This window comes from Episyrphus balteatus, chromosome 1 (genome assembly GCF_945859705.1).
Source record: "Episyrphus balteatus chromosome 1, idEpiBalt1.1, whole genome shotgun sequence".
Lineage (NCBI taxonomy): Eukaryota > Metazoa > Arthropoda > Insecta > Diptera > Syrphidae > Episyrphus > Episyrphus balteatus.
The window spans coordinates 157,672,253-157,696,543 of NC_079134.1; the positions used below are offsets into that span (position 1 = coordinate 157,672,253).

At 30.1% G+C, this 24,291-nt stretch overlaps 2 protein-coding genes across 4 annotated transcripts in view; one reads left to right on the plus strand and one right to left on the minus strand.

Moving 5' to 3' along the window:
- The window catches only part of LOC129916636 (electron transfer flavoprotein beta subunit lysine methyltransferase-like), a 77,946-nt gene that overhangs the window by 37,108 nt on the left and 16,547 nt on the right, over positions 1-24,291 (minus strand). The window contains exons 1-2 of one of the 2 annotated variants that reach the window (XM_055996728.1): positions 15,377-15,498; positions 4,956-5,059 (exon numbers count right to left, since the gene is read on the minus strand). In XM_055996728.1, coding sequence (XP_055852703.1) covers positions 4,956-5,023 — 68 coding nt within the window. In that variant the 5' untranslated portion in view covers positions 5,024-5,059; positions 15,377-15,498. Of the gene's footprint in view, positions 1-4,955; positions 5,060-15,376; positions 15,499-24,291 lie in introns of those variants that run through there. The other variant, XM_055996717.1, reaches the window with a different exon arrangement.
- LOC129916628 (odorant receptor 43a-like) lies at positions 1,965-4,818 on the plus strand. Of its 2 annotated transcripts, XR_008772517.1 has the most exons (8): positions 1,965-2,296; positions 2,355-2,493; positions 2,545-2,818; positions 3,804-3,903; positions 3,958-4,059; positions 4,155-4,262; positions 4,342-4,536; positions 4,605-4,816. XR_008772517.1 is itself a non-coding variant. In XM_055996682.1 (7 exons), the coding sequence occupies exons 1-7, from the start codon at positions 2,000-2,002 to the stop codon at positions 4,441-4,443; spliced, it is 1,122 nt and encodes a 373-aa protein (XP_055852657.1). In that variant the 5' UTR covers positions 1,965-1,999; the 3' UTR covers positions 4,444-4,818. The 2 variants fall into 2 exon arrangements, 1 of the variants encoding a protein (XP_055852657.1); XM_055996682.1 differs by having other exon boundaries at positions 4,342-4,818.

Here is a 24,291-nt window from a genome sequence, read left to right on the forward strand (position 1 = left end):
TCTAAGGCAATTTACACGTTTTTTCGTGTACACAGAGGAATTCACTCTTGCGGAATTGGGCCCCAGGCGAACCTAGATATGATATATGTACATAATAAAAAGCGTGGAAAATCACCAGACGAATCCGGCAAATCAACCTCGGACCCGGGATATATATTTGGCAAATAAAAGTACATCCGGCAAAGCAACGGACGAATCTGACAAATCAACAGGCGAAACTGCAAATCAACGGGTGCACCAAAGACAAAGACGGACAAAACCGGTAAATAAAAAATCGACAGTCAAACATCAAACTAACGGGAGGATTTGGTAAATCAATAATCGATTCTAGCAAATCAACTACATAGCATAGGTACCCACGGTAGAACCTGGTAAATCCATAAGACGTTTTACCACTGGTTCTTATTGTTAGTGAACCCAAAATGTATCGTGTTGAAAGTCAACGCCAGAATTTTTCGCCGGTATACATATACATACATTAGTGTGGTCCAAAAAATATTTTTTTTGATTTTCGGTCGGGCCCCCCGCTAAATTTGTTCCACTTATCAATAACATTAACGTTGTGAAATTTCAATTCGCTATCTTAAGTGCAAGAGGGTGCTAGTTACAGTTCAATTTTTAGGTTTTGTAGGTAATCTTGATTTAAAAAAAAAAATTTTTTTGAAAATAAAATATTTTATTTAAGTTTTACTTTAAACCATATAAAATATTTTTTTGGAAAAAGTGAGAAAAAGTGAGAAATAATTAATAATAAATATTAATCAAAATGTGCAAATAAAACGTCTGTGTATTTCGATATTTTTTCAGAATAAGTACAACAACCACAACTTTCAAGAAATTCTTAACTAAAAAAAAAAAAATAATTAAAATTTTTTTTTTACTTTTTTCCAAAAAAATACAATTTTTCAATATCGATCAGCCTCTCCCCTTCTATATAATATAGGAGGATAAAAATTTAACAATATGTTACCAATAGGATGTGGAACCAAATTAGGGGGTGGCCCAACGTTTATTTGAAAATTTTATTTTTCCCATGCAAGCGTGGACCACCTAAGATATACATTCCTAGTCTACCTAATTAGTATGTGTACTAACTGGCTGTGAGTTGTATGGACACAAAGTGTAATTTTCGATGTTAGTTCATATAGTGATATAGTTTACCTACTATGCTATGGGCGGGCATTGTTGTAATTTACAATTGGTGTATATTGTTAAGTCACGTGCAGGACGCACACTCGGCTGTTCTGTGATTTCAGGGTCAACCGTTGGGGTACGTTAAAAATGTAATGTCTTTGAAACATCTTGGACCTGATAAATCATCATCACGTATTAAATTAATATCGCTTTTTTAGCTTTAATGATATTCATGGCAGGATTTTCGATGTTTTTTTTTTGGATCGAAGCTATTCTTAACATTTAATGCTTTTTGAACAGTGTTATGTTATTGAATAACTCATAAAGTTAAAGTACTCGTATGGCAAAGAGCAAGGTGTCTAACCGAAAAAATGGAATTAAATTCGTACATAGGATCTTCCTTTCAAGCACGTTAAGAGCAGAGCTTTCATTCACCTGCGAAATAGTCCAGGATTTAGAGCATAAAATAAATATTTTTCGACTTTAAACCACGTTGCAAACAGTGGTACAATGGTAAACTTTGTCAAACCAAAACAGTTCATGGGTAATTACATCATTAAGTTTATTCCAAAATATGTTGTAAAATGGGTAAGCTTTAAGAGCAGTTTTGTCGGTAAAAAGTAGGTATTTATAAGAGCTAAAAACATCTGAGACTGAAAAATTTGGGACATTTTATTATTGATTTATTCATTTTTTTTTTCATGAAATCTGAATGTCCCCTTAGTAACTTTTCTTCTTCATCACCCATATAAATATGTTACTATTGTATTTTAACCTCTTACAACTCATCATATCATTTAAAACTCTTCAACACCTCAAAGTCTCATATATATTTTCTAATTCTACAGAAAGGGTTAAAGTCAAAATGATTCAAAATCTACGTTTAATTTCGATTAATATAAAAATTTGGCAAAGTTTTGGTTTTATTTATAAAAAATCAAATTGGAAATTTTCATTATTTATAATTGTTCCCATTTTACTGAATATTTTTGAAATTTTATATCTTTTGGAAAATTATCGAAATCTTGAAACTGTGATTTTAAGTTCATTCATGACAGCCATACTTTCTAATTCGATATTTCGTAGTGTAGCAGTGGTATTGAATGAAAAAGGTTTTATTAAATTTCACCAAGAAATTGAAAAAATATTCCGTGAAGCTGAGGTAAGTTTTCAAAGAGCTCAATGCAATTCAAAACCATAGTTGTATATTCTCTCTATAGAATCGAAATGATATTACAACACTTAAGACCTTAAATGAAGTTGGAGTAAAAGCTGATAAATTCACTAAGTTCAGCTTGTGTTTGGGAGGGGTTGGAGCTATTGTAGCTGTTATTGCACCTTTTTTGCTAAACTCAAGAGGTAGTTTATTTAATGTTGTTGTTTTTTTTTCTGATTTAAGACTCATTTTAGAATTGCCTTACCGCGTTTCGATACCCGGTATTGATGTTGGTCAAAGTCCTTACTACGAAATAATTTACAGCATAGAAGTTTTTTTAATAATGCCTTTTATGTATGTCAGTTATGTTCCTTTTACGACATTATTCATCAACTATTTAATGTTTGGTATTGGTTGTCTACGGATTTTACAAAGTAAACTGGAAAATGTAGTTGATTCATCAAAAGACGCTGAGGAAATTTATGCTGATATAAATGTTTGTATACGATATCATAATCAAATTATCAGGTTTGTATTACTTCGTAGAAAATATCATATTATTAACACTGAACGTACGAAAGGAGGAAATAGAGCAAGCACTACTTATTCCTTCGAGTAACAAGTTTTCTGGCTAATTTTTCCCCAAATCGAAGTAGCAAGGGATTTCTAGAGTAACTCTTCTGAATCTGAAGTTAGTTGTCATTCAAGGTGTTGAAATTTTCTACGGTGAACTCCTTGACATTTCAATTTACTCGGTTTTAGCATGATCCCCTTTTTTTTAAAGAAGGATTGTATGAAACTTAAAGTGTTATTTCAGACCCACCTGACTTTCTGACTTACATAGTTTTCTCAACTAGTGGTAAAGAAATGAACGTAATCGACTTATCGGAACCCATATTTTTTTCAAACAGTACCCCATAGTACGAGTACAAGAAACCTGTGATTTTAACAGGATTTTTACCGAGGAAACCGGCAATTTTACTGAAGCAATCAACTATTAAATTAAAGAAACCCTTGATTGTATAGAGATAATTTGCATTTTGCCAGTGAATTGTTTGATTTTACTGCAGTAATCCGTGATTTTATTTCGAAAACTCATAATTTTACCGGGAAAATATGCGATTTTACCAGAGTGATTCATGAGATTTCAACCGTGATTTTGCCAGGAAAATCGATAGTTTTATCGACGCGTCGTAACCTTCTACAAAATTTTGAACCGTGATTTAATCTTGAAATCTTATGTTTTATCGGCCTAAAGGTCCAAATGTTATTGCAGTTTCTGTTAATGATTGAAAAGTGGATGTAGAATCAGGTGACCTACATTTTTTTCCTCATTATTTAGAACAGGATCTTAAAAGTTTTACCTAAACCGATTGTTTGAATCCAGCACAAAACGTTAATATGATTGAGCGTTCATATGTTAAGACGTGCGTTCATATGTTTCTAAATTGATTTTTGAAACATCATTGGATTATTTCGAGAAATAAATATATTTACCTTTCTTTTCTTTTAGATTTAGTGAGAATTTGAGTTCGCTAACATCGCTGGTAAATTTAGTCGAATTCTTTTTGTTCAGCTTGATGCTTTGCGTATTGTTGTTTTTCGTTTATATTGTAAGAAGTTTGAAATGTATTTGTTTTTTTAAAGTTTAAAATTATTGTTATTAGGTTGACAATACTACGCATCAGATAAATGCAGTTATGTATATTGGAAGTCTACTTTATGTGGTTCTGCTATCATATTGGCATGCTAATGAGTTTTCTTATGAGGTAAAAAGTTTTTTTTGTCCAGTGTTTCTTCAGATTCAAGTTAACTTAAAAGCAATTCTAAGTACCTACATATATGATATATTTTTCTATTTAAGAGTTTAAAAGTAGCTGAAGCCGCTTACAATTCTGATTGGACAATTTGCAATTCGAAAATCAAAAAGAATATATTGATGATAATAATAAGAAGTCAAAATGCATTGCAAGTAAGTTTTAAAAATAAAATATTATTTCTATTTTTAAATAAAATTCAAATATTTATTTTTACATTCATTCATAATATAGATATATGCAGGAGGAATGTACCCAATGACACTTCAGACATTTCAATCGGTTTTAAGTGCTACTTACTCATATTTTAGCGTTTTAAATGGTATCAGTAAATAGATAACCATTCAATTTAATTATACGTTATTCATTCAAGAGTTTTGTAGAAATTTAAAACAAAAAATACAAAAATGTTTACAACTTCATTAAAAGGTTTGTAGATATTTTGTACTTTATGATTTTATTAAGGAAATAAGCTCTTTAGCTTATTATTTGCACAGAATTTTGATTTTTTGAATCGTGTCACAGTCACAATATTAAACGGAAGAAGACAGTATAACTCATATTATAATATAATGCAATTTTATGAGTGTTTCAAGTTTCTTTCAAATTTCTTGAGTGTTCTTAAGAAGAGACATTATTTTTGTTCAATATTAGAATAAGTTTTAACAATGAAAATGTTTGTTTGATTTTGATTGATTTTTAAAGAAGCTTGGATGACTTTTTTTTTTTAACTTACTATCATGAATAACTGTTTTGTACTTCAATAATATTTATAAAAAAATTTTCGAAACACAATATGCACTTTTAAAAATTGATTATTCAAAATAGAGAGTTCATTTCATACTCACTTTGCATTTTCGAAGTTATGTGTTTGATTTTTCAAACTAGACAACAAGTAGTAGAATCTTCTGGTCATATTTATTTATTATTCATTGATTAATTTGTAGTAGTTCTAATAAAGAAAGAAATTTAATTAAAAAATTATTTAATTTAACTTTTATCTCGAAAATTTTGAAATAAATAAAGTTTTGCTGAAAAAAATGTTTTGTAATTTTTAGCAAAAAAAAAGTTATGCGGTAACAAACATAAAAAAAAAAAAAAAAAAATACAGACGAACTGAATACCTCCTCCTTTTTGGAAGTCGGTAAAATAATGGTAAACCTAGGAAGGAATGAATGCTAATAGACTAAAACCTTTTTAAAATATATTTGTTTGAACAGTCTAAAAACAGCAAGTCCCCAAGTCGTGATTTTCAAAGTTCAACCGGCAGGTGCACGTTCATAAAATTTGAAAATTTTTTATTTTCTTAATTTCTGGTAACTGAATTAAAAATTGGCTGTCAAATAGATCATCTGACTTTTGTGTCTTTTATGACTTATGGTTTTTGATTCTGCTGCATTTAAATGGTTTTTAAATTATGTTCATATCTGACTAGTCTAAGGAAATATGTTGGTATCCGCAATAAAGTTTCAAATGTTATTTTAAATCAATCTGGAGTGTCACAGGGCGGTCACTTGGGCCCTTTACTTTTTATTCTTTTTATAAATGAAATTCTATAGTACATTATTTCGAATTCACCTCAGACCGAACAAATTTTTTTTTTTAAGGAAACACAAAACTTTTTTATCAACTTAATGTAACTGCAGTACATTCTTAATTGCTCTAAAGCAAATGGTCATTAGAACTGTGAGAATCGAAAAACTTGCCAATATCCTTTTGAAGTATTTTTTTAGGAGAGAATTCGTTGTTAAAAGTTTAAAATAGCACTGCTTGCCGTAGAAGAATTTAAAAATTTACTGAATATAAAATGGCCGAATTTTCGGCGGCATCTCTAGTTTAAATTGGTACAAAGAGTGATAAGTTGTTTGATACAAAAAAGAAAATTTTTTTGAAGAAATAAATTTGAACCACTCTTAGGCTTTACACAAAAAATTAGTTCGTGCAGTTTTAAATTTTCTACTTTAAAACAATTTGATAATAGAAAGCTAAAAATATAACGAAATGTTTTACATAGGTAGGTACTTCACTCTGTGAATAAAAGGATACAAAAGTGGGTAACAAGCAACTGAAGATATCTCCGACAATAGAAAAGATGTCGGAAAGATTTAAATCAGAGATCAGAAATAAATCTCAACCTTTTGAAAGGTTCCTTAATAACTCTTATTTGCTGTCATTTTCAATAAAGGTCATAAAATAACCTTTATTTTTAAAAATGAAAAATTTCGGTCAAGAGAGAAACCTTTATTTTGTATTTTTTTGAGATTTATCGGTGAGAGAAAAAAATAAATCTCATCTGCAAATGTATCAATTCCAAGAGACATGGGAGTGGTGCCATATGAAAGCTTATATTCTCAGCTACAAGATAGTGGTATAATCCGGTTTTTGGATTTTCTTCAAAATTCCGAGAAAATCGCGTTTGAAAGTTGGGGTAAAATTTTTTTTCGAAAAATTACCGAATCCTGGAAGCTAAACCGCTTGAGAGCAATTTTTGGGAGTGATGCCAAATGATAGCTTGTGTCATGGGCCTACGCTTTGCACATTGTCAGATTTTTAAAAACTCATCTTCCATGTTAAACCGCCACATCATGCCTATTTTTTCAGAATCGTGCTTAACTTTTTTTTGTCCTTTAAGTTCTCCCGGCTTGAGAACGCGTGCACCTACAGGGATAGGAAGTGTACCCAAATGTAGGTTAGAGTCCCCGCTACCGAGATATAGCCGTTTGAAGTTGGGCGGGCGAAAACTTCTGGAAGCTGAACGCTTTGACCTAGATATTAGAACATCGGTCTCCTGAAATATTTGAAATTGCATTGGTTGTGCTTGTCGTCCCAGCGACTCAAATCACAGTGGAAAACACATTTTCGTCTTTAGATTTTACTTTAAACTAAAAGAGATATTATCTTCGGTCTAAAAAACTTTGAGGGTCTATTTAGTTCATACATTATTTAATACATAAACTTAGAAAAACCATCCTTTTCATATTTATTTTTGCAATATAAAGACATTCTTGACATATTCGACATTTTCCTTTGAATTGACCATTTTTGATTTATTTTCAGAGAAAACGGTTAAAGGTTGACCTTTTCCATTTATTTTTTTTGTAAAAATCTCAACCATTGAGAGATATTTAAAAAAATAAATAAAAAATCTCAACCTTTATTTTTGATTTTTAAAAATAAATCTCAAACCTTAACCGAAACTATTTAAAGTAGGTAATGTGGTAACTCTCAGAGAGAAACCGATTGAAAATAAAGGTTGACTGTTATTTCTGGTCTCTGATTTAAATTGATTTAACGGTAATATTTTAAAAACGAGATGTGATCGAATATTTCTGTCTTTGGATTCGAGTTCATCAACCCTTTGAAAAAGTATAGTTTAGTCTCGGGACCAAAAACCTTGTAGAAATACTTGTGTTATTTAAAGGACTCTGAAAGAACATTTTAAGGTGTTAACATGGTGCTTATTTAAATGGTCAAAGAGGCAAAAACTCGTTTTTTGAAAAATCCCTTACCAAACTTTGTAATGGACCAAACAATTTTTTTTCCCTTATAAAAACTTCATCGACAGCTTCTTTAACGATACAAAATTGGTAGAGACTTTAAGGCAGATTTTCAGATAGGTAACTAAATTACTAAAATACACAAACAAACCATTTGGTGCTGCACATATTAGACTTGTGTTTGTTTAGACTATATATTTTGATTTTCTGAAAAAAAATTTCGGGGGGGGGGGGGTTAAACCCCATAACCCCCCCCCCCCCCCTAAATACGGCTATGTTGTGTAGTCGAAAAATTAAATTAAAAAGAGCCTTCAATATTAAAAGATACACCTAATAGATGTTTTTTTTTTTTATACTTTGTGTGTTTGAAAGAAACTACACTTGAAATAAAGTGTTAAAACCCAGAAGTTATTCAATTTTTTTTGTAATTGGGATACCATTTGCTGGTGATAGTAAATTATTATCATTATTTTCTCTTTCATAAACTCGCATTAGGTACATACCTCAATATTTGTTCCGATTTGATTTTCTTTAAATCTGGAGGTTAAGATAAAATTTAAACACAATTTAAAACTGGAGACTTAAAAATTAATCAGCAAAATTTGCATCTGTTCATGTTTAATTGTATTTTATTTACAGATTTATTTATTATTGCACTTTAGCAATTTATTGTCATGAATTTCCACATTGTTGTATCTTCCTTTAAGACTGGGTTCCCTTTTTCAGCAAAGTCAAATCTCATGTAAAAGCATTTGTGTGTATTAGTGAATGTGTTTCGCTCTCTCGCCATCGAATTCTCTGGTTTTTTACTCTCAGGATGTTGGTTATGGTTTTCATTCATTGTCTCTTTGTGAGATCGCCATCGCACTCACGCGTGCGGGGTGACATGCAAATGGATGTAGGTATACTACATGGATCTTTATATGGATATGGTGTTTGTGGACGAAAACTGGTTTGAAATTCAATATTTTCATGAAAGATTTCTGGAGTGTATACCTATTTATTTTTGAAATGAAAACTTGTTTCCATGTTGCTGTTGTGGATGGCATTTGAGTTTTTTGTGTATCAGAGAAATTTTTTGCATTATAATAATAATTATAGTTGTTCAGCGGAGAAGCAGGTAGAGGATGTGTTATATGGGTGCATTGATATAATATACTTGACAGTATCCTTTGTGTAGTTTGTATAAAAATATGAGTAGATGCGCAGAAGGATTGGTTTTCAGGTTTTTGCTCACTTTTCAGTTGTTCTTCGTTGAGCAATTTTTTATCTCGCACACGCGCGTGCCGGCTGACATGGAAATGTATTTACTTACAATATATAGAATGTTTAGGTTCTTATCTACCTATATGTTGTTTGAGGATGGACTCGATATCAATCCAATTTACTTTCAACACCTTTTTAATAAAGATTTTTTTAGAGTCACCAATGCAATGAACTCAGTTGAATCGATTTTGTTTTTTATTTACCTATACCTACATTATTAGGAAACAAAAATAAGGCAGCATTAATAACACTGGTCAACAAAATTGAACTTTTTTTTTGCCACAAGAACCAAGATATACTTTTCTATAGGTTTTTGATATGCTGAACTCGAATCTGAAGTCGATTGGCCTCCGTTTTTGAGATATAACAGTTATAAAATGCTGAAAAACGTCATTTTGGCTCTTTTCTAGCTTCTGTTTTTATGTGGGGTAATTCATTATAAACAAATTTGTTGCCAATAGCATTTTTCTGATTGCGCATTCGAGTTCAGCAACTCAAAAACCTTTAAAAAAGTATATTTTGGTTCTTGTGGCAAAAAAGTTTAATTTGTTTGGCCAGTGCTATTTCTGAGCCAAAGACCACTCCTTAAATTTTAAATATCTCGGGAAGTAAAAAAGATATTGGAAAGATTTAAACATTTTTTGAAAGAATAAAACCAGTTCTTATAGGAACCGTTACAAATTTTTTCATAAGGAACTACCCCACATAAAAACATAACCTCGAAAACAGCCAAAATGACGTTTTTCGGTATTTTCTAACGGTAATATTTCAAAAACGGAGGCCAATAAACATTTTCTGACTTCAGATTCGAGTTCAGCATATCAAAAACATATAGAAAAGTATATTTTGGTTCTTGTGGCAAAAAGCTTGTTGACCAGTGTAACTTATAAGTTACTTTTTTTTAAACCTTGAAATTAATTTTTCAACTATGTAATCAAAGTTTAGGGAAGTTTTCAAAAATAATTTTCAAGCTCAACACTTTGAAAAAAAAAAATGATCTATTTTTTCAAACTGATATTTTATTTATAAATTCAGATAGGCATTAGCTACTTTTTTGCTTGTTTCCTCAGTAGGTGTAATTTTAAAAACTTTGTTTTTGCTAAGGAAACATACTGAGCATCTTCACCTATTCAAAACTATTTCTATAAATACCATCAGGTGCATTCTAACCACAAATACACTTATATAACCCTTTACACATTCCCCCGCGAAAATATAACTATTATACCTACAAACCTACAAAAAAAAACCGAATCCGCAACATATAAACAAAGACTATGAAAAACAAAACGATATATTTATATTATATAACCCCGCACGCACGCGCGAGTGTAGTATAATAAACAATACAACCCAGAAATCAACCTAAATATAGAAATCAATCATTGTGCACAAGCACATGTCAAATGTCAATACACATTTTTACACACAAACAAATGCATACCACATATCTAATCCTTTACCTATATCCCCGCACGAGCGATGTGAATATTACACAATGCAAAGAATTTCGCTGACACCAAAAAAAAAAAAACCCAAAAGTGTCAACTCGCAACCGCGGGTGCGATATTATAAACACGAAATGAATTGTTAGAAAAAACCCAAGAGTCAACAAGAACAAAACAACCCTTTTTGAAAACAAAAGATAATGATCTTGCAAAAAATATCTACTATCTACCTACTCTCTGCAGCATCTTCATAATTTCATGAATGATTTCTGCCTGCCTGAGTGAGGAAATAGGAAACAAAAAAAAAAAAGTACATATTATGTAAACACAAAAAACAAAAACAAAATATAACGAGAAAATGAGAGCGCAAGAGCAAGTTTTTTTTCAATAAATAGAAAAGAACAGAAAAAAAGAGTTCATCAGCGCCAGCTTATGCGTGGCATTCTTTTGAACTAAATTTGCATGTGTGCGTGATCAATGGAATTTTCAAAGTAAAAAAAGCTAAAATAGACACTTTTTCAACAATTTATATTAAAAATACTGTGAGCAAAAATATATATTTTTTTTTTGAAACTGATTTGAAATATAATGAAAAAAAATAATAAAAATAAATTGTGGATGCTTTGACTGCCCCTTCCTCAAAAACAGAATGCAAATATTGGTTTATTAAAATCAAATTTTTAGTGTGTAAATAAAAAAAATATTTTTTTTTGGCAAACGGGTTGCATGAACAACTTTATTAACTTCTCATTAAAAAATACAAAAACATTTTAAAAAATAATCACGCTTTGCCCCACGACCAAAATGCTAAAAAAGTGCATTTTGACACCTTTCCTTCAAATTAACCGTTCAAACTAACTTCAAATTAAATTTTAGAAATTTTATTGGATTCTCCTAATTTCCCTTTATTGTTTTCTTTTTGTTTCATCTAAAAACACTAATAAACGGTAAAGTTATTCTAAGAAGAGTGAGTAAAAAAACATGAAATTACAACAAATTAACGAAGCTTTTTTTCTAATAAAAAAAAAAAAAAAAAAAATCTGTTTCGCGTACTGCATGAAAACACATTTGATCATTATAAAACAAAAAAAAAATAAATAAAAAGTTTATAAACAACGGTGCCCCAACCAAAATTCTGATTCAATCTAAATTTGCAGGAAAAAAATCATTTTCGACCCTTATAAAAATCGCACAAGAAATGTTTCTAAAATTTAAATGATGCAAAAATATTTGTACGTTTATTACCTTTTCAAAAAAGTACGTTTCATAAGATTATCTTATAAACTGCAAAAGTTATACAACAATTAGTCAACCGTCTTCCATTAAAATGCTATGGAAACCCCCCCTTAAGTCAAAAAAAGACATTTGTATGGTCAATTTTTTAACCAATATCTGTTTACATACGTCACATTTGGCAATCAAATAATTTATAACAATTTGTTAAATTCCGCAACGACCTTGTTAAACTTGTTGACTCAATATTATTCACTAAAATACGTCACTCAAATTTTATCAACTTTTTAACTGGACAAACAAAAAAATATTATTCTAAGTTATGGTTTTTGTTTGGTCATCATCATCATCATAGACCAAATTTCCATATTTGGGCTTTTGTCTATGAGTTAGCAAAAAATTTACATTTTAGACTCGAATTTAAAAATAACTTTTTTTTTGTATCATTAAAAACTTTTATTTTTATATAATTCGAAAATGTAAAACGAAAATATAATCATCAGACCTTCACCTGATTAACTTTTTTGCTCTGATACTTTACCTTATAAGGAAATTACATTTTTTTGTTTCTAAGTTGATTTTTAAACTTTGAAGCCACATCCGCAGACAAAAACAAAAGGGCAAACAAAAGTTCACAGTTGTAAAAAAAATTAAGTTCATTGAACGGATTCATTCACCTTTATAAGAATGCATGTTAAGATGGTACCGACCGGCTTAAAACCTGACCAAAATAAGCAGTGCAAAAAACTTGAAAGGCTACGTGAGAGTTTCGCCGACTGAAAATTCTTGATTTGGTGGTTTGGAGGTAAACATCATTTTGATGTGAATAAATTTAGATTTTTTTTTGTTTTGCAAAATAAGTCTTAAAAGTGTTAATTTGATTGTGAGATTGTGAACTTTATTCATTTAAAGTCGATGAATTAGCTGAACAAATCTCAAGGTGTCAAAAATTCTTGTGATTCTTGGAAGATTTGTAGAAATTGTTAGCAGTGTTTGAATTAACAAAGAAATACAAATAATTCTACAGCTGTTAGAGCCTGCGACAAAGTTCTCATCGCTACCGTGCTTGCGTTTTAATTTGTGTCTTAATTTTTATACATCGGTCACCCGTCGAGATCTTTATCTTATAATAACTGCCCAAAACAGTTTTAAACTCAATCTTTTGTGATCTTATCTTTGTAATTTAATATTTTAATATTTTTTTTTCGAAAATAAATAAGCTTCTCTCACGTATTGTGTCTTATATTTTTGTAAACTCAACGAGGTTAAAAATTCTTGAGAACAAAATTTCATAAGTTCCAGAAAATTTATGACAGTTGCTGCATGCACGTGCTTCTCAGAAATAATAATCGAAAATAGTCCGGTTTTGGTTTGGATTTGGAGGTCAACCAGAAGAGATTCGCAAGAATTTCTTTGGAATGTTTTAAAACCACGAAGATACAAATTAAAATAATCTTTATAACCAGAATGGTTTTGTATTAAAATGTTTGCCAATTAGCATTTGCTATTGTGATAATTTGGAATGGCTTCAGATAGTTTTTGTGAATATATGTTCTCAAGTCCTTTGAAAGGTTTCAAAAAATTATGCAAGCGATAAAATGTATCTAAAAATTAATCCTTTTTCAACCGATAAAATAGAATAAGCAGTAAAATGTAGGATCAAGAAGATTCACAACTAAAGATAAAATTGAAACCGATGTTCCGCAAGGAAGTGTCTTAGGACCAATCATTGAAACTTGTTCGTAGAGTTTTTTTAAAGCTATAACTGATGTCAGTAAGTAATTAAAAAGCTATTTAGGAACGCATTTCAGGTTAAAGTGGATCATTGAAATCAAAACTAAAAGATGAGAGTAGAAAGAGAAAGAGAATTGAAAGCATCTTAGCGAAACGATTTTGTTCAAACGTGTGGGACTTATTAATTTTTTATCAAGACATGATGCATTCTTTCAACATATACGACCATCAAATGTTTAATTATTAGAAAACTGGATGTAAAGAAATTTTTTGTGTGAAAACGAGCATTTTTGAAGCATTTTGTAGAAATTTTAAAACCGCCTGAGAGGAATAAAGCTAAGATCAAAACGTCTGGAATTTGTCAATTTATTATCAGGAGAAAATATATCTACTTAGTTACATATAACAGTAAGACAAATATTTGGTCATATTGAGAAAATAGTTTTTCCGGCTGTTTTATTTTTCAAAAACACTTTTTAAAGTTTCAAAGAGCCTGGATGGCAGGGAAAAAACGCCTGGGACCTTGAAATTTTTAATCATGGTACTTTTTTTTTTTTTGGTGCATCGCTCGACATCAACAACTGATTTTTTGACCATTTTTATTCAAAATAAATGTTAAAATATCTTCAATTTGAGAATTCTGAATTCTACACTTGCTTGGGTATGGGCCTTGATATCACTGCTCGATGAGTTTAGTTATTATTTTCCGGGTCGGAAAAGTTAAACTCTACAGTTTGCATAATTCGAATGGTCTCCTTTCTTAAGTATAGGGCAGAAAATACTGAGGCTTCATTCAGAGTGCATGCTTTCCTCCGATCATATACGTCATTGAAAGTTGCTCTAAATAGCAGCACCTTAGTTGAACATGAGTTTGAAAATGCCTTCTAGCACTTCGTACAGGTCGGGAAATTGAATGAAAATAGTCTTGGGACAAACTTGGGTTCTTTATCGTCATATAACAGCATGGCAAAAGTGATTTTTCCACATCCTCAACATCGTTTGGTACTGCACAACGATTTTACGATGTTTCCTTGTTCGTATATGAGAGTGTCAATTCAGGGTTTGCGTCCTTTTTACCTCTTTCCGAACCTCATCTTCTGAAAAACCGATATTCATTCATTCTCTTCGCTTATAGAGCTCACTGTCAGCTCTAATCTTTATTTTAAATAGGTATGTATTGTTAACTTAATTTTCTTTATTAAGAATTTATAATTTCCATTTCAAAAATTGTTTGAAATTGCTAAGAAATTCATTAGATTTTAATTATTCATAATTTTTATCAAACTCAATGTTATATCGCATTCAGAGCTATAGTCGTCAAGACTTGCCATACATCCATCAAGTTATGAAATCAAAAAAAAACGTCATGTCTCACGTGGGACTAAAGAAACACACCCCCTTTTATCGATTTAAACTTTTGGCAAAGTTTCACAAATTCAATTTATAAAACGTAATTTCTTAAAACTGTATAGTCATATAAATGTAGTATCGTTTAAAAATAAAATCTAATCGATTACATTCAAATTCTGACGAGTTTCAAAGTTTCATTGGGAAATTCTGTGCGAAAAAAAATAGAAATACAAATTTTATCGACTTCGCATTTATTAGTATATTTATATCTACGTAAATATTGAGTTCCCCAGCAGAAGTTTATTTACATTCCAGAAATTTTCCCTCCACCCCTATACATCTACATTTCCAACTTAACAACTTGTTCAAAAATTATAAAAACCACCTTCCCTCGTTTAACAATCAGTTCTCATGATACTGTACACAAAGTATCGCATACAGTCATTAAACAAACAAAAATAATATAACGTTGCCAACAACTAGCAACGCAATTATTGACTCGTCTTCACTATAGACTTTAATCTCAATAAACTCTACACCTTACTTTCTCACTTGCAATCAAGCCTCCTTTCCTTCCAACCTTTATTATCAATTACCCCTATATCTATTGTATAACATATATCTAAAGGAATTTCGATGGGTATTGCTTGATGGGGATATACCAAAGCACCATGTGCTGCTACCTTCTAGTACAATAATTGATCGACCAGCGCAAAATTAAATAAACAATTCAACACTTACAAACTCGTCAGAACTTGCCAATTCCTCTGCTGGCCTCGAAAATCCACTGAACTCAGCTGTTTCACGTGAATTTGTTCTATTTTCGTTTTAACAAATCAATAATATTGTACACATATAGTCGGACGGATGACACATCAAAAGTTCGACTTTGTGAAACGTTCTATTCAATTGTACAGGGACGGATTTAGAAAGTCGTTTAACCTGATAAAATAAAAATGCCTGGCAGTAAATTACAAGGTTCAGTAACTGGAAACTTGAGAGAGCTGAACTTGACTATCAATTTTGCTTCTACACAGAGAAAAAGAGGCCACATAAAATAGAACAAAAACAATAAGATTTCTCTATGGTTTTCATCCAAGAAGGAAACCTTATTAAAACAATCTGGTTTTCCTTATTGTTTTAAAATCTGCAAACAAATAAAAAAAAAACGATGACCAGGCTGGGAATCGAACTGGAGACTTCAAATCATTAGTCGCCCACCTTACCACCTGAACCAACCTGCCATGAAAATATTGATCGCGATTTTTGTTCTAGTGCTAAGTTGCAAAAAAAATCAACTTTTCAGTCAAATTTTAATAAGATTTTCTCTATAAAAATAAAAAGAAATCTCCTTAAAAAAACCTTATTAATCGTTGATTTTAATAAGATTTCCTTATGAAATGTATGGAAGGTAAAACAATATGGCAATCTGTTAGTTTTTAGCGGGTCATATTTTTCTCTATGTATAAAGCTTTACAGATGCTACTGTTTCTTCTGTAAAACTTTATAGAAGTAAAAATGGTTTAATTGGGACTTAAGGCAAAAGTGTAGAATTTTGTCTATGTTTTTGACTCAAGCAAACACATTTAACGTTTTAATTAATTAGGTAGGGGAGAGGTGCGGACAGTGAGACACCCTTTTTTTTAAATTGGTATATCCTAGAATGTTTTCAAGATAGCTTAACGAAATTTTGAAGTCAGTTTAAGACATATTTTATCTTAATGTTGCAAAAACCTTGTTGTTTAAGAATGAATGAGAGCATCACATTGGACTAAAATGTAGAAAAAATCAAAACGTCTTACTGTTTGCAAGGGGTGCGATCAGTGAGACATTCTTAGGTGAAAATAAATAAACGAAAACGTCAAATAATTAGGCAATTGACAAGTATATAATTAATTAATTTATGTTACTTTAACCCATTTTTTCCAAAAACAAATAACAAAAAGCCAAAAAAACGAAAGAGAAAACACTACGAAACCATATTGAAGTCATGCTAAAATAATAGATTTTTTTAAAAATCTATGTCTCACTGTTTACTTTTTGTCATTTTTCGGAAAAATTTAAAATTACAAAAAACGAGAAGGAATTCTAATTACTTGATATTTTTTTATGAAAGAACATATATTACATATGTAAAAAAAGTTCTGTCCACTAACCAGATTTTTTTGTGTTATACACTCTTTTTATAACACTCCAAAAACTACTTTCACCTGATTTTGTGTGATATTTTACGGTGTAGGAAAATGGACACGGACAGCTTTAATTTAGTCGGGACCAAATTAAAAGACGCAGACGGGGAAATAAACGTTTTGACCCCAACAAGCGTTACTGTGCTTATTTTCAGAAACGAGAAAAATGGATTGTCTTACTATTTGCCCTGTCTCACTATTCGCACCTTTCCCCTACCTAATCCGCTCATGTTCTTGAATGTTCCTGACGTGTTAGGGGTGTGTTGTTTTCGCAATACTTGATGTAAGAATTGAATTTCTAGCAACAATCGATCTAGAATATACCTAATGGTTTAATTATTGTCAAAAAAATAGTAGTTATTTGTCGCGAAGGTCAGAAATTCTTTTTTAACCAAAAATGACGTTGCTATATGAAATTTGAACCGAAATAAAACATTTGTTTTTATTAATTGTTTTAAAGATTATACAAACTTATTAGAGATCAAAATCATTATTTATTGGTAAAGTGGAAAATTTAGGTTATTTACAGTCCCTATCTTTTTATTCATAAATATTCAGATTAGCAAACAAATAAATAATAAAAAAAAAAGAGAAGTTAGTGATAGTCAATTCTTAAGTGTTTACTAAAGGTGTTTTTGTTTTCAGTTGCTAAGAGTAAAAAATTCAAGTTAAAACGTGTCCAAGTCCTAAACCTAATAAGATAATATTGGATCAATAATTGATATAATAACAACAGTAATTAACTGCTTAATATGATAAACATTTGCAATTTATCAATAAACACCTTAGATACAAGTAATTCTTATATATTTACTGCAGAGAATATGTGTGTTGATGTACTTTGTTTCCAAGTTACATTAAATCTCGTTCTTAATCTAGGTTGTTTATTATGAAAGTAGGTACTTAAACTTTAGTTAAAGGTTTTGTATTTATTTTACTTTCATAGCATAGAGTTAATTAAACAAAGGCTATTACCGTAATAATATGCGGTAATAGAGTTGCATTAAAACCAGTATTTGGTTCAATCTCGTAATTAAATAGAAATTTTCTAGAGTCGTCTATTAGACTTATCCAGACGTTTCGTTCAAATAAGCCAATTAACAATGGCAAAAATTAATGAAGGATTTTCATAACAATCAGTTGGAAAGCTTACCTAGCTAGGTAATGGTGTAAGTAACTTATTAATTATGCATGAAAGAAAATGTACCTAAATTTAAGAGGCGGCTATTAACCACAACTGAATGTGAAATTGTGTTGTTTTTTTTCTATATGAGATCAGATCAGAAGAAATTGTATCAAATTACCAATATGGTTACGGTGACCATATTTCTGGAAGCGAAACCCGGGACAGATAAAAAATTCGTTGGATCGTTTTGAAAATATTGATTTTTCAAAAAAAAATAAATTTTTTAAATCAGTTTTCATAATTTTTCCTTACTTTGAAATCAAGATTTCCTAAACGATTTTATGGGAGCGTTTTTGTTGAAATCATTTAAGTCGTTTACGAAATCAGAAATCAAGAAAATGTTTTATAATAATGTCTGTTTATAACTTCTGAAAAAATATTTTTTTAATCAAAATCGGAAGAGCTATTTTTTAACATTTTAATTTTACTTCAAATAATTTTGAAATTGTATGATCTTTAACACAACTTTTAACATGTCCTTAAAAGTTTTCAAACTTATCTGGGTTCTTTACTCTTCCATATGTTGTTCTTTATTCGAAAACATTTTAACTGGTGTAGAAACCTGACAAACAGCAGCTGGAACTAGAAGAACATTTTTAAAAAAATAAAGCCTAGTCTAAAGGCGAAACGAAAATTTTCATACAAAACCAGCACAACGAAATCGTGAATGAAAATTTAACTTTTCGTTGTTTGTCAATCCCATTTATTTGTCCAGGCAATTTTTCTTGCAGCAACAGTTTTTTGACTTTGGAGACTTAGAAAAATGTTCGTTTTGCTTCAGCAGCGTACTAAGCTTTTTGCTTTATCCGAAAAATTAGAAAAAATTTAATTCCAACCAGTATTTTCTTGTTTTCCGTACAAAGTATTTAAAATATTGAATACAAAAATCAGAGAATGTGCAAATACGGGACAATCACGGGACAAATTACAAAATACGGGACACTTATACGTCCCGGGTTTCTTAAATAAAAACCCGGGACAAGCTGTAGAAATACGGGACAGTCCCGGGTAAACCGGGACGGATGGTCACCGTAAATATGGTTGACAAGATTGGATTTACTATTACCTACTTAGCCTAAAATATTAAGCTTTAAATTCCTAAAATTTCTATACCTAATAAATAAGTGTTTTATAAAGATCACCGGAGAAAAATGGTTGTTAATTCTGGTTCAAATAACGCAAATATACCGAAATTGGTTGGTAACTGTATCCATAATTAACGACTCAAATTATAGGTTCTTAGAAAAAAATATTAGTTTACAAGAACATTCGAGGATTTAAAGTTTGAAATAAATCGTGGTTTAAAGTTGATCAGCCGTCAACTAACTAGCTTGCAATCTTTCAAGTTGGAGCATTATAGAAATAAGAAATAACAGATAACTGAATCATAAAGCAACAAAACTTGTGGGCTCACTTTTTTTTTTAAGAAGTAAATCAGGTGTTAGCGTTTTAGTGAGGAGAAACTTGGTTTACTTTTTAAAAAATCATGGGTTAGCAAGCCTCTTTGATTTGCGGTACAGACTTATTTATCCCGAAAATTAATAAACTGAGAAGACACCAAGTTCATGATTTTGGTAGTAACTTAGGTAGTGGCCAAGTTCTCTCCAAGTTCTTGTACAAGATTAATTTTAATAAAATTAGAAAACAGATTCACTGACTTTTCATCAGTCAATTTTTGCTGTGCGGTGAAATTCTGCAGTGTAAATCGAACTCGTTTGAATCGACTGGTTAGAAAAGTCGCAATACGATCGCATATTTAGAAGAAAAGTAGACTTAACAACTCGCGGTACAATAAAATTCAAAATACAAGCGTGCAGTTGGCCTCAGAAATGTATCAATACAAAACGAATAGCCTTGACCCCGATTTTAACCCGGTGATTTCAATGTTAACTATGTAAATAACGACTATGTTAACCATATGTTTTTTGGGTCGCTGAAAACGAAACTGAAGTCCGTTTTACTCGATCACTTTACGTTTTCCAGATACACCCCAGGTCAGAACTTTTTTATTCGTGGCTATTTTTTGCAAAACTCAGAGGGTGTCTTGAAGTTTTCACCGCCATGGTTATTTCCTTGACTTTAATGTCTCTTATTTGGGATGAAAAGTAAAACTTTTAAATCTGTCCTTTTTAAAGATCTTTACAATACTCTTAGCCTCTGTGCCTAATTTCTTATTTGAGCTTAATAATATCAAAGACTATAGCTTTCACGTTTAATAGATAGCTCTTAAAGGTTTTTATATTCCTCTAGATTATCTTGGTGTTATTATCCAATAGGTGTTATTTATCCCTTAGTAGCTTCTTATAACAAACTGCTCAATATTTTTGATCAGTTAAAGTACAGGTAGATAGGCTACCTTCATTTTCATACATTAAAGCTGTAACTGAGCTCCGTGCAATTTTGTTTTCGAGTGTTATTTCTACTTCCAAGTACGTTCTGTACCTATTTATGTTAAAAACCACCCTAACAAATAACTCTTCATAAAATGGCGCCGAATTGCTTATATCTGATAGCAAATTAAAAACAAAACAAAAAAAAAAAAATATTCCACGAAATCTTTATCCAAGTGCTTATTTAAAAATCTATTTTTAATTAAATTTCCAAAAATAAAATTTAACAAACAAATGATTCAAAGTATTAATCACTGTCTGGCGTTGGCTGGCTTGTTGGCTGGACATATATTGAATGATTATGTTTGTAAGTTATTTGACAAATGAATGTTATAACACGTTTTGTCTAAATAGTGATATAAGCGTGTTGCTGGGGTGCAATTCAATTAATTGGGGGCAAATGAACTGTTGTTTGGAGAAACAACAATATAATTATTATGTTTTTAATGCAATAAACTTTGATATCTTTGGAAAAAGTTTGTTTGCTAGTGATTGTTATCTAATATTTGTCTGTATTTTTTCAAGCCCCTGAATAAAGGTTAAATAAAAATATAATTTTATAATATTTACGCTCATGATGAAGCAGTTAACATAAAAATTAATATTTTTGTATTTAATTGCAAAAACTTGTGTTGACATTTGGTTCAATTTAATATTACCCCCAAATATAGAAAATAAAAACATGGGGGATCTACGCAAACTTAATAGATACTTATCTCTTATGTATTCCTAAGTACATTTTAACTAGAAACAACTTGATATGATTTGAAAATAATTTATTTGTTTTTTAAACAAGTTTATTTTTTCCGCTTTGATAAGAGATTCTGAGAAATTTTGAAAATGTATATAGTAAATTTGATTACGTCCATCGAGTCCCTCCCTATATGGTCAAGATACCAACACGTGATAAATATATGCCGATCTAAATTTAATTTTTTAAGATAAGAATGTTCAAGGGCGTCTCTGGTTTCTTGGCATTCACAGTAGAAGAAGCTTAACTGAAATTCTGCTTGCCAGAAGTATGGACTAGCTCTCAGGTTAAGAAACCTATTTATCTGAATCTGAAAAAATATGGTATCAATCAAGGTTGTATACTATGGCCGATTTTTTTTTTTTTTTGTTGTACTATGCACTGCTCTGATGGACGGAAAATCCATAATTTCAACGTCTTACCACCCGAAATATGTAGGCAGACATATTTAATATGGGGAAAGAGGCTAACGGAGTGGTAAGTTTGTGAGCAATTCATTTAACCGGAGTCGACTGTATTATCGAAAACAAATAGGTAAATATAAATGCAGCGTATCCACCTATAAATTGATAAAAAGAATTGTGCATAAAATATATTATTAATTCATGAAGTGATGAAATTGAAAGAAAGTATACTTTGAACAATCTTCAAACAATATAATTCTAATTTTTAATTATCAATTAATGAAGGGACTTATAAGTGGTTTTTATCTTTTTGGTTATGACGATATTCATGTTTTTTTTTTCAAGAGCTTGTTTTTTTTTGCAATAGATAAGTACCTTTTATATTATTTTAATTTTTTTGACGCACGTGTTTAAAAACTTTAATACAACTAAATACATAAATAGTAAATACATAAATAGTTTAGGTAAACAATATACCAACGTAATTATGAAATTGGGGTACACAATTGTAATAATGTTTTTCTTGCCTTGTTTATGTTTTTGATAAGAAAAAGTTTCTTGAAATAGATAGATCTTAGATTAAAAATATTCTTTGAAGAAATATTTTAAATAATTTCTGATAAATACTTGGTACGAATTTCAGCAATTTTGATAAGGTTATACCTAATAGCTTCTTAGAAAAGAAAAAAATCCCCCGATTTTTTTTTTAATAAATTTGGACAAAGTTTCTTTGGGTTAATAATCCAACAATTTAAATGTAAACAACAATTTACTATTGATTTTTATGAATGAGCTGTTTTGACATATTTTGATTCACTGTTCGATTAAAATCATGTCGCCAAAATGCTTATCAATAGCAAATTTTCGAAGAATTAGAATGCAGTTGGGAAAATAATAATTTACCATATCATTATCAATGTTTCGATCACAATTATTGTTTTCAAGGAAATTTTATAAGGAACTTGTTTAAAAAAAAATAAGAGAGGTTTTTTTTAACCAAAGAGTAATTGATAGCTTCCAAAGACTTTTAACTTTACTGTATTTCTGAAGACTTCATAGAAAGCTCATAAAATTGGATTACGTCTAAAAAAAATTTTATTTTCAAACTGTTCTCTTCGAAACTAACTACAACATCAGACACTAAGAATTTGTTAGTATTATTTTGTGAGGGAACCATCAAGTAATATAATTTGCTCCAACACGTTTCAGTTTAAATATTTGACAAAAAAAAAAAAAATATCGGAAACCAAAAATGAATTGTCACAGGTCAAACTAATTAATAATTAATAGAAAATCTAATTAATTTTACATCAGGAATTTCATCATTATTTTGTTGTTTTTATCAAGGTTAGTTTCAAAGTAAAAAAAAACGCCAACGACCTAACCCATCTTAAAACTAATCTTTTTTATCAGTAAAAATATGTTTCTTAGACTTTTCGGAATTTGGGTGGTCGTGACGCTCTTGCTCTAGTTTCCAGAAATTATTTTTTTTATAAAGAGATACCCGCAGAGATTTTTTAGAAGGACACAAAATTAAATAAAAAGTTTTAATCCATAAAAAAAATTATTACCTTGAAGTAATAGAAACTATTATAGGAAAATGCCCAAATGAGACCTATATGGCTGATAGGGCTTGTTTTAAAAACAGCATTGTTAACCCACTTTATTTTGGAATTTTCATAGTAGGCTCCGCAAATATTTAACATCTTATTTATCTAAGAAAGAATTATTAAAGATATCAATAATTTTATGTTATCACCCAGATCCACATATGTAAATGCATTGTTTGCGTAAAAACAAGCAAAAACCGTCATCTAAAAATTAATCTAAGCTTATGACAAATATGAATTAAAACTTAGACAATCTGATATCCTTCACAATAGTTATCCATAAAAAGAAACAAAAAAATCACCTTAACAAAAACTATGTTTTCGGTTAATAGGCGTCTTTTTGGTGTCAAACTTTGCAAAATTCCAAACCCTAAAATCATAAAATTCGCATCCAAAACTTATAAAAATTACATTTATGTACTCTGCTATCAATATATCTTTTTTGAAAAAAAGACACGATTTTTATAATACCACTGTGTTACAAAATAAAAATCATGTCAATTACTTTGGAAGTGACCTACCAGAGGTTTTAGGTATTACTGAGTAAATCATATTTCGGCACTTGAAATTTTTCGTAGACCTTTCAAAATTTCAAGTTATCATCAAGAAACTGTTTTTCAATGTTTTCAGATTTGAACGATTTTTTACTCAGTCATTTTTCGGTCAATTTCAGATTTTTTTACAGTTCTAAAAAGAGGAACTTTTTGAAAATATTTTTTTATTATGCTCAAGTACCAAATTGGGTGTAGATTTTATGGGCTGAATCTCAAGGTACAGCATTTTTTCACCAGTTTTTAGAGTTCGGAGACAGTTTTAAGCTACATTTTGTGTTTTGAATTTTTTTTTTATAAACAGTTTTATTGTTCTATTTGTGCTAAATCAAATAAAATTTAATTTATCAAAATTAGTTAGACATTGTGGAAATTGTGATTTTTTTTCTCGAGAAAGAATTTTTTTTTTTACGTAGGTAAAGGTAGATTTTAAAAGCTGGATCTAAATTTAAAAAAAATTGATATTGGGGAAGAGCCGACATTTAGGGCAAAATTTTGTTAAATGAAAAAAATTTTTTTTTGTTATTTGACTTTTTTGAGAAAAAATAAAAATGCAGTTTTATTGCCACTGCTTT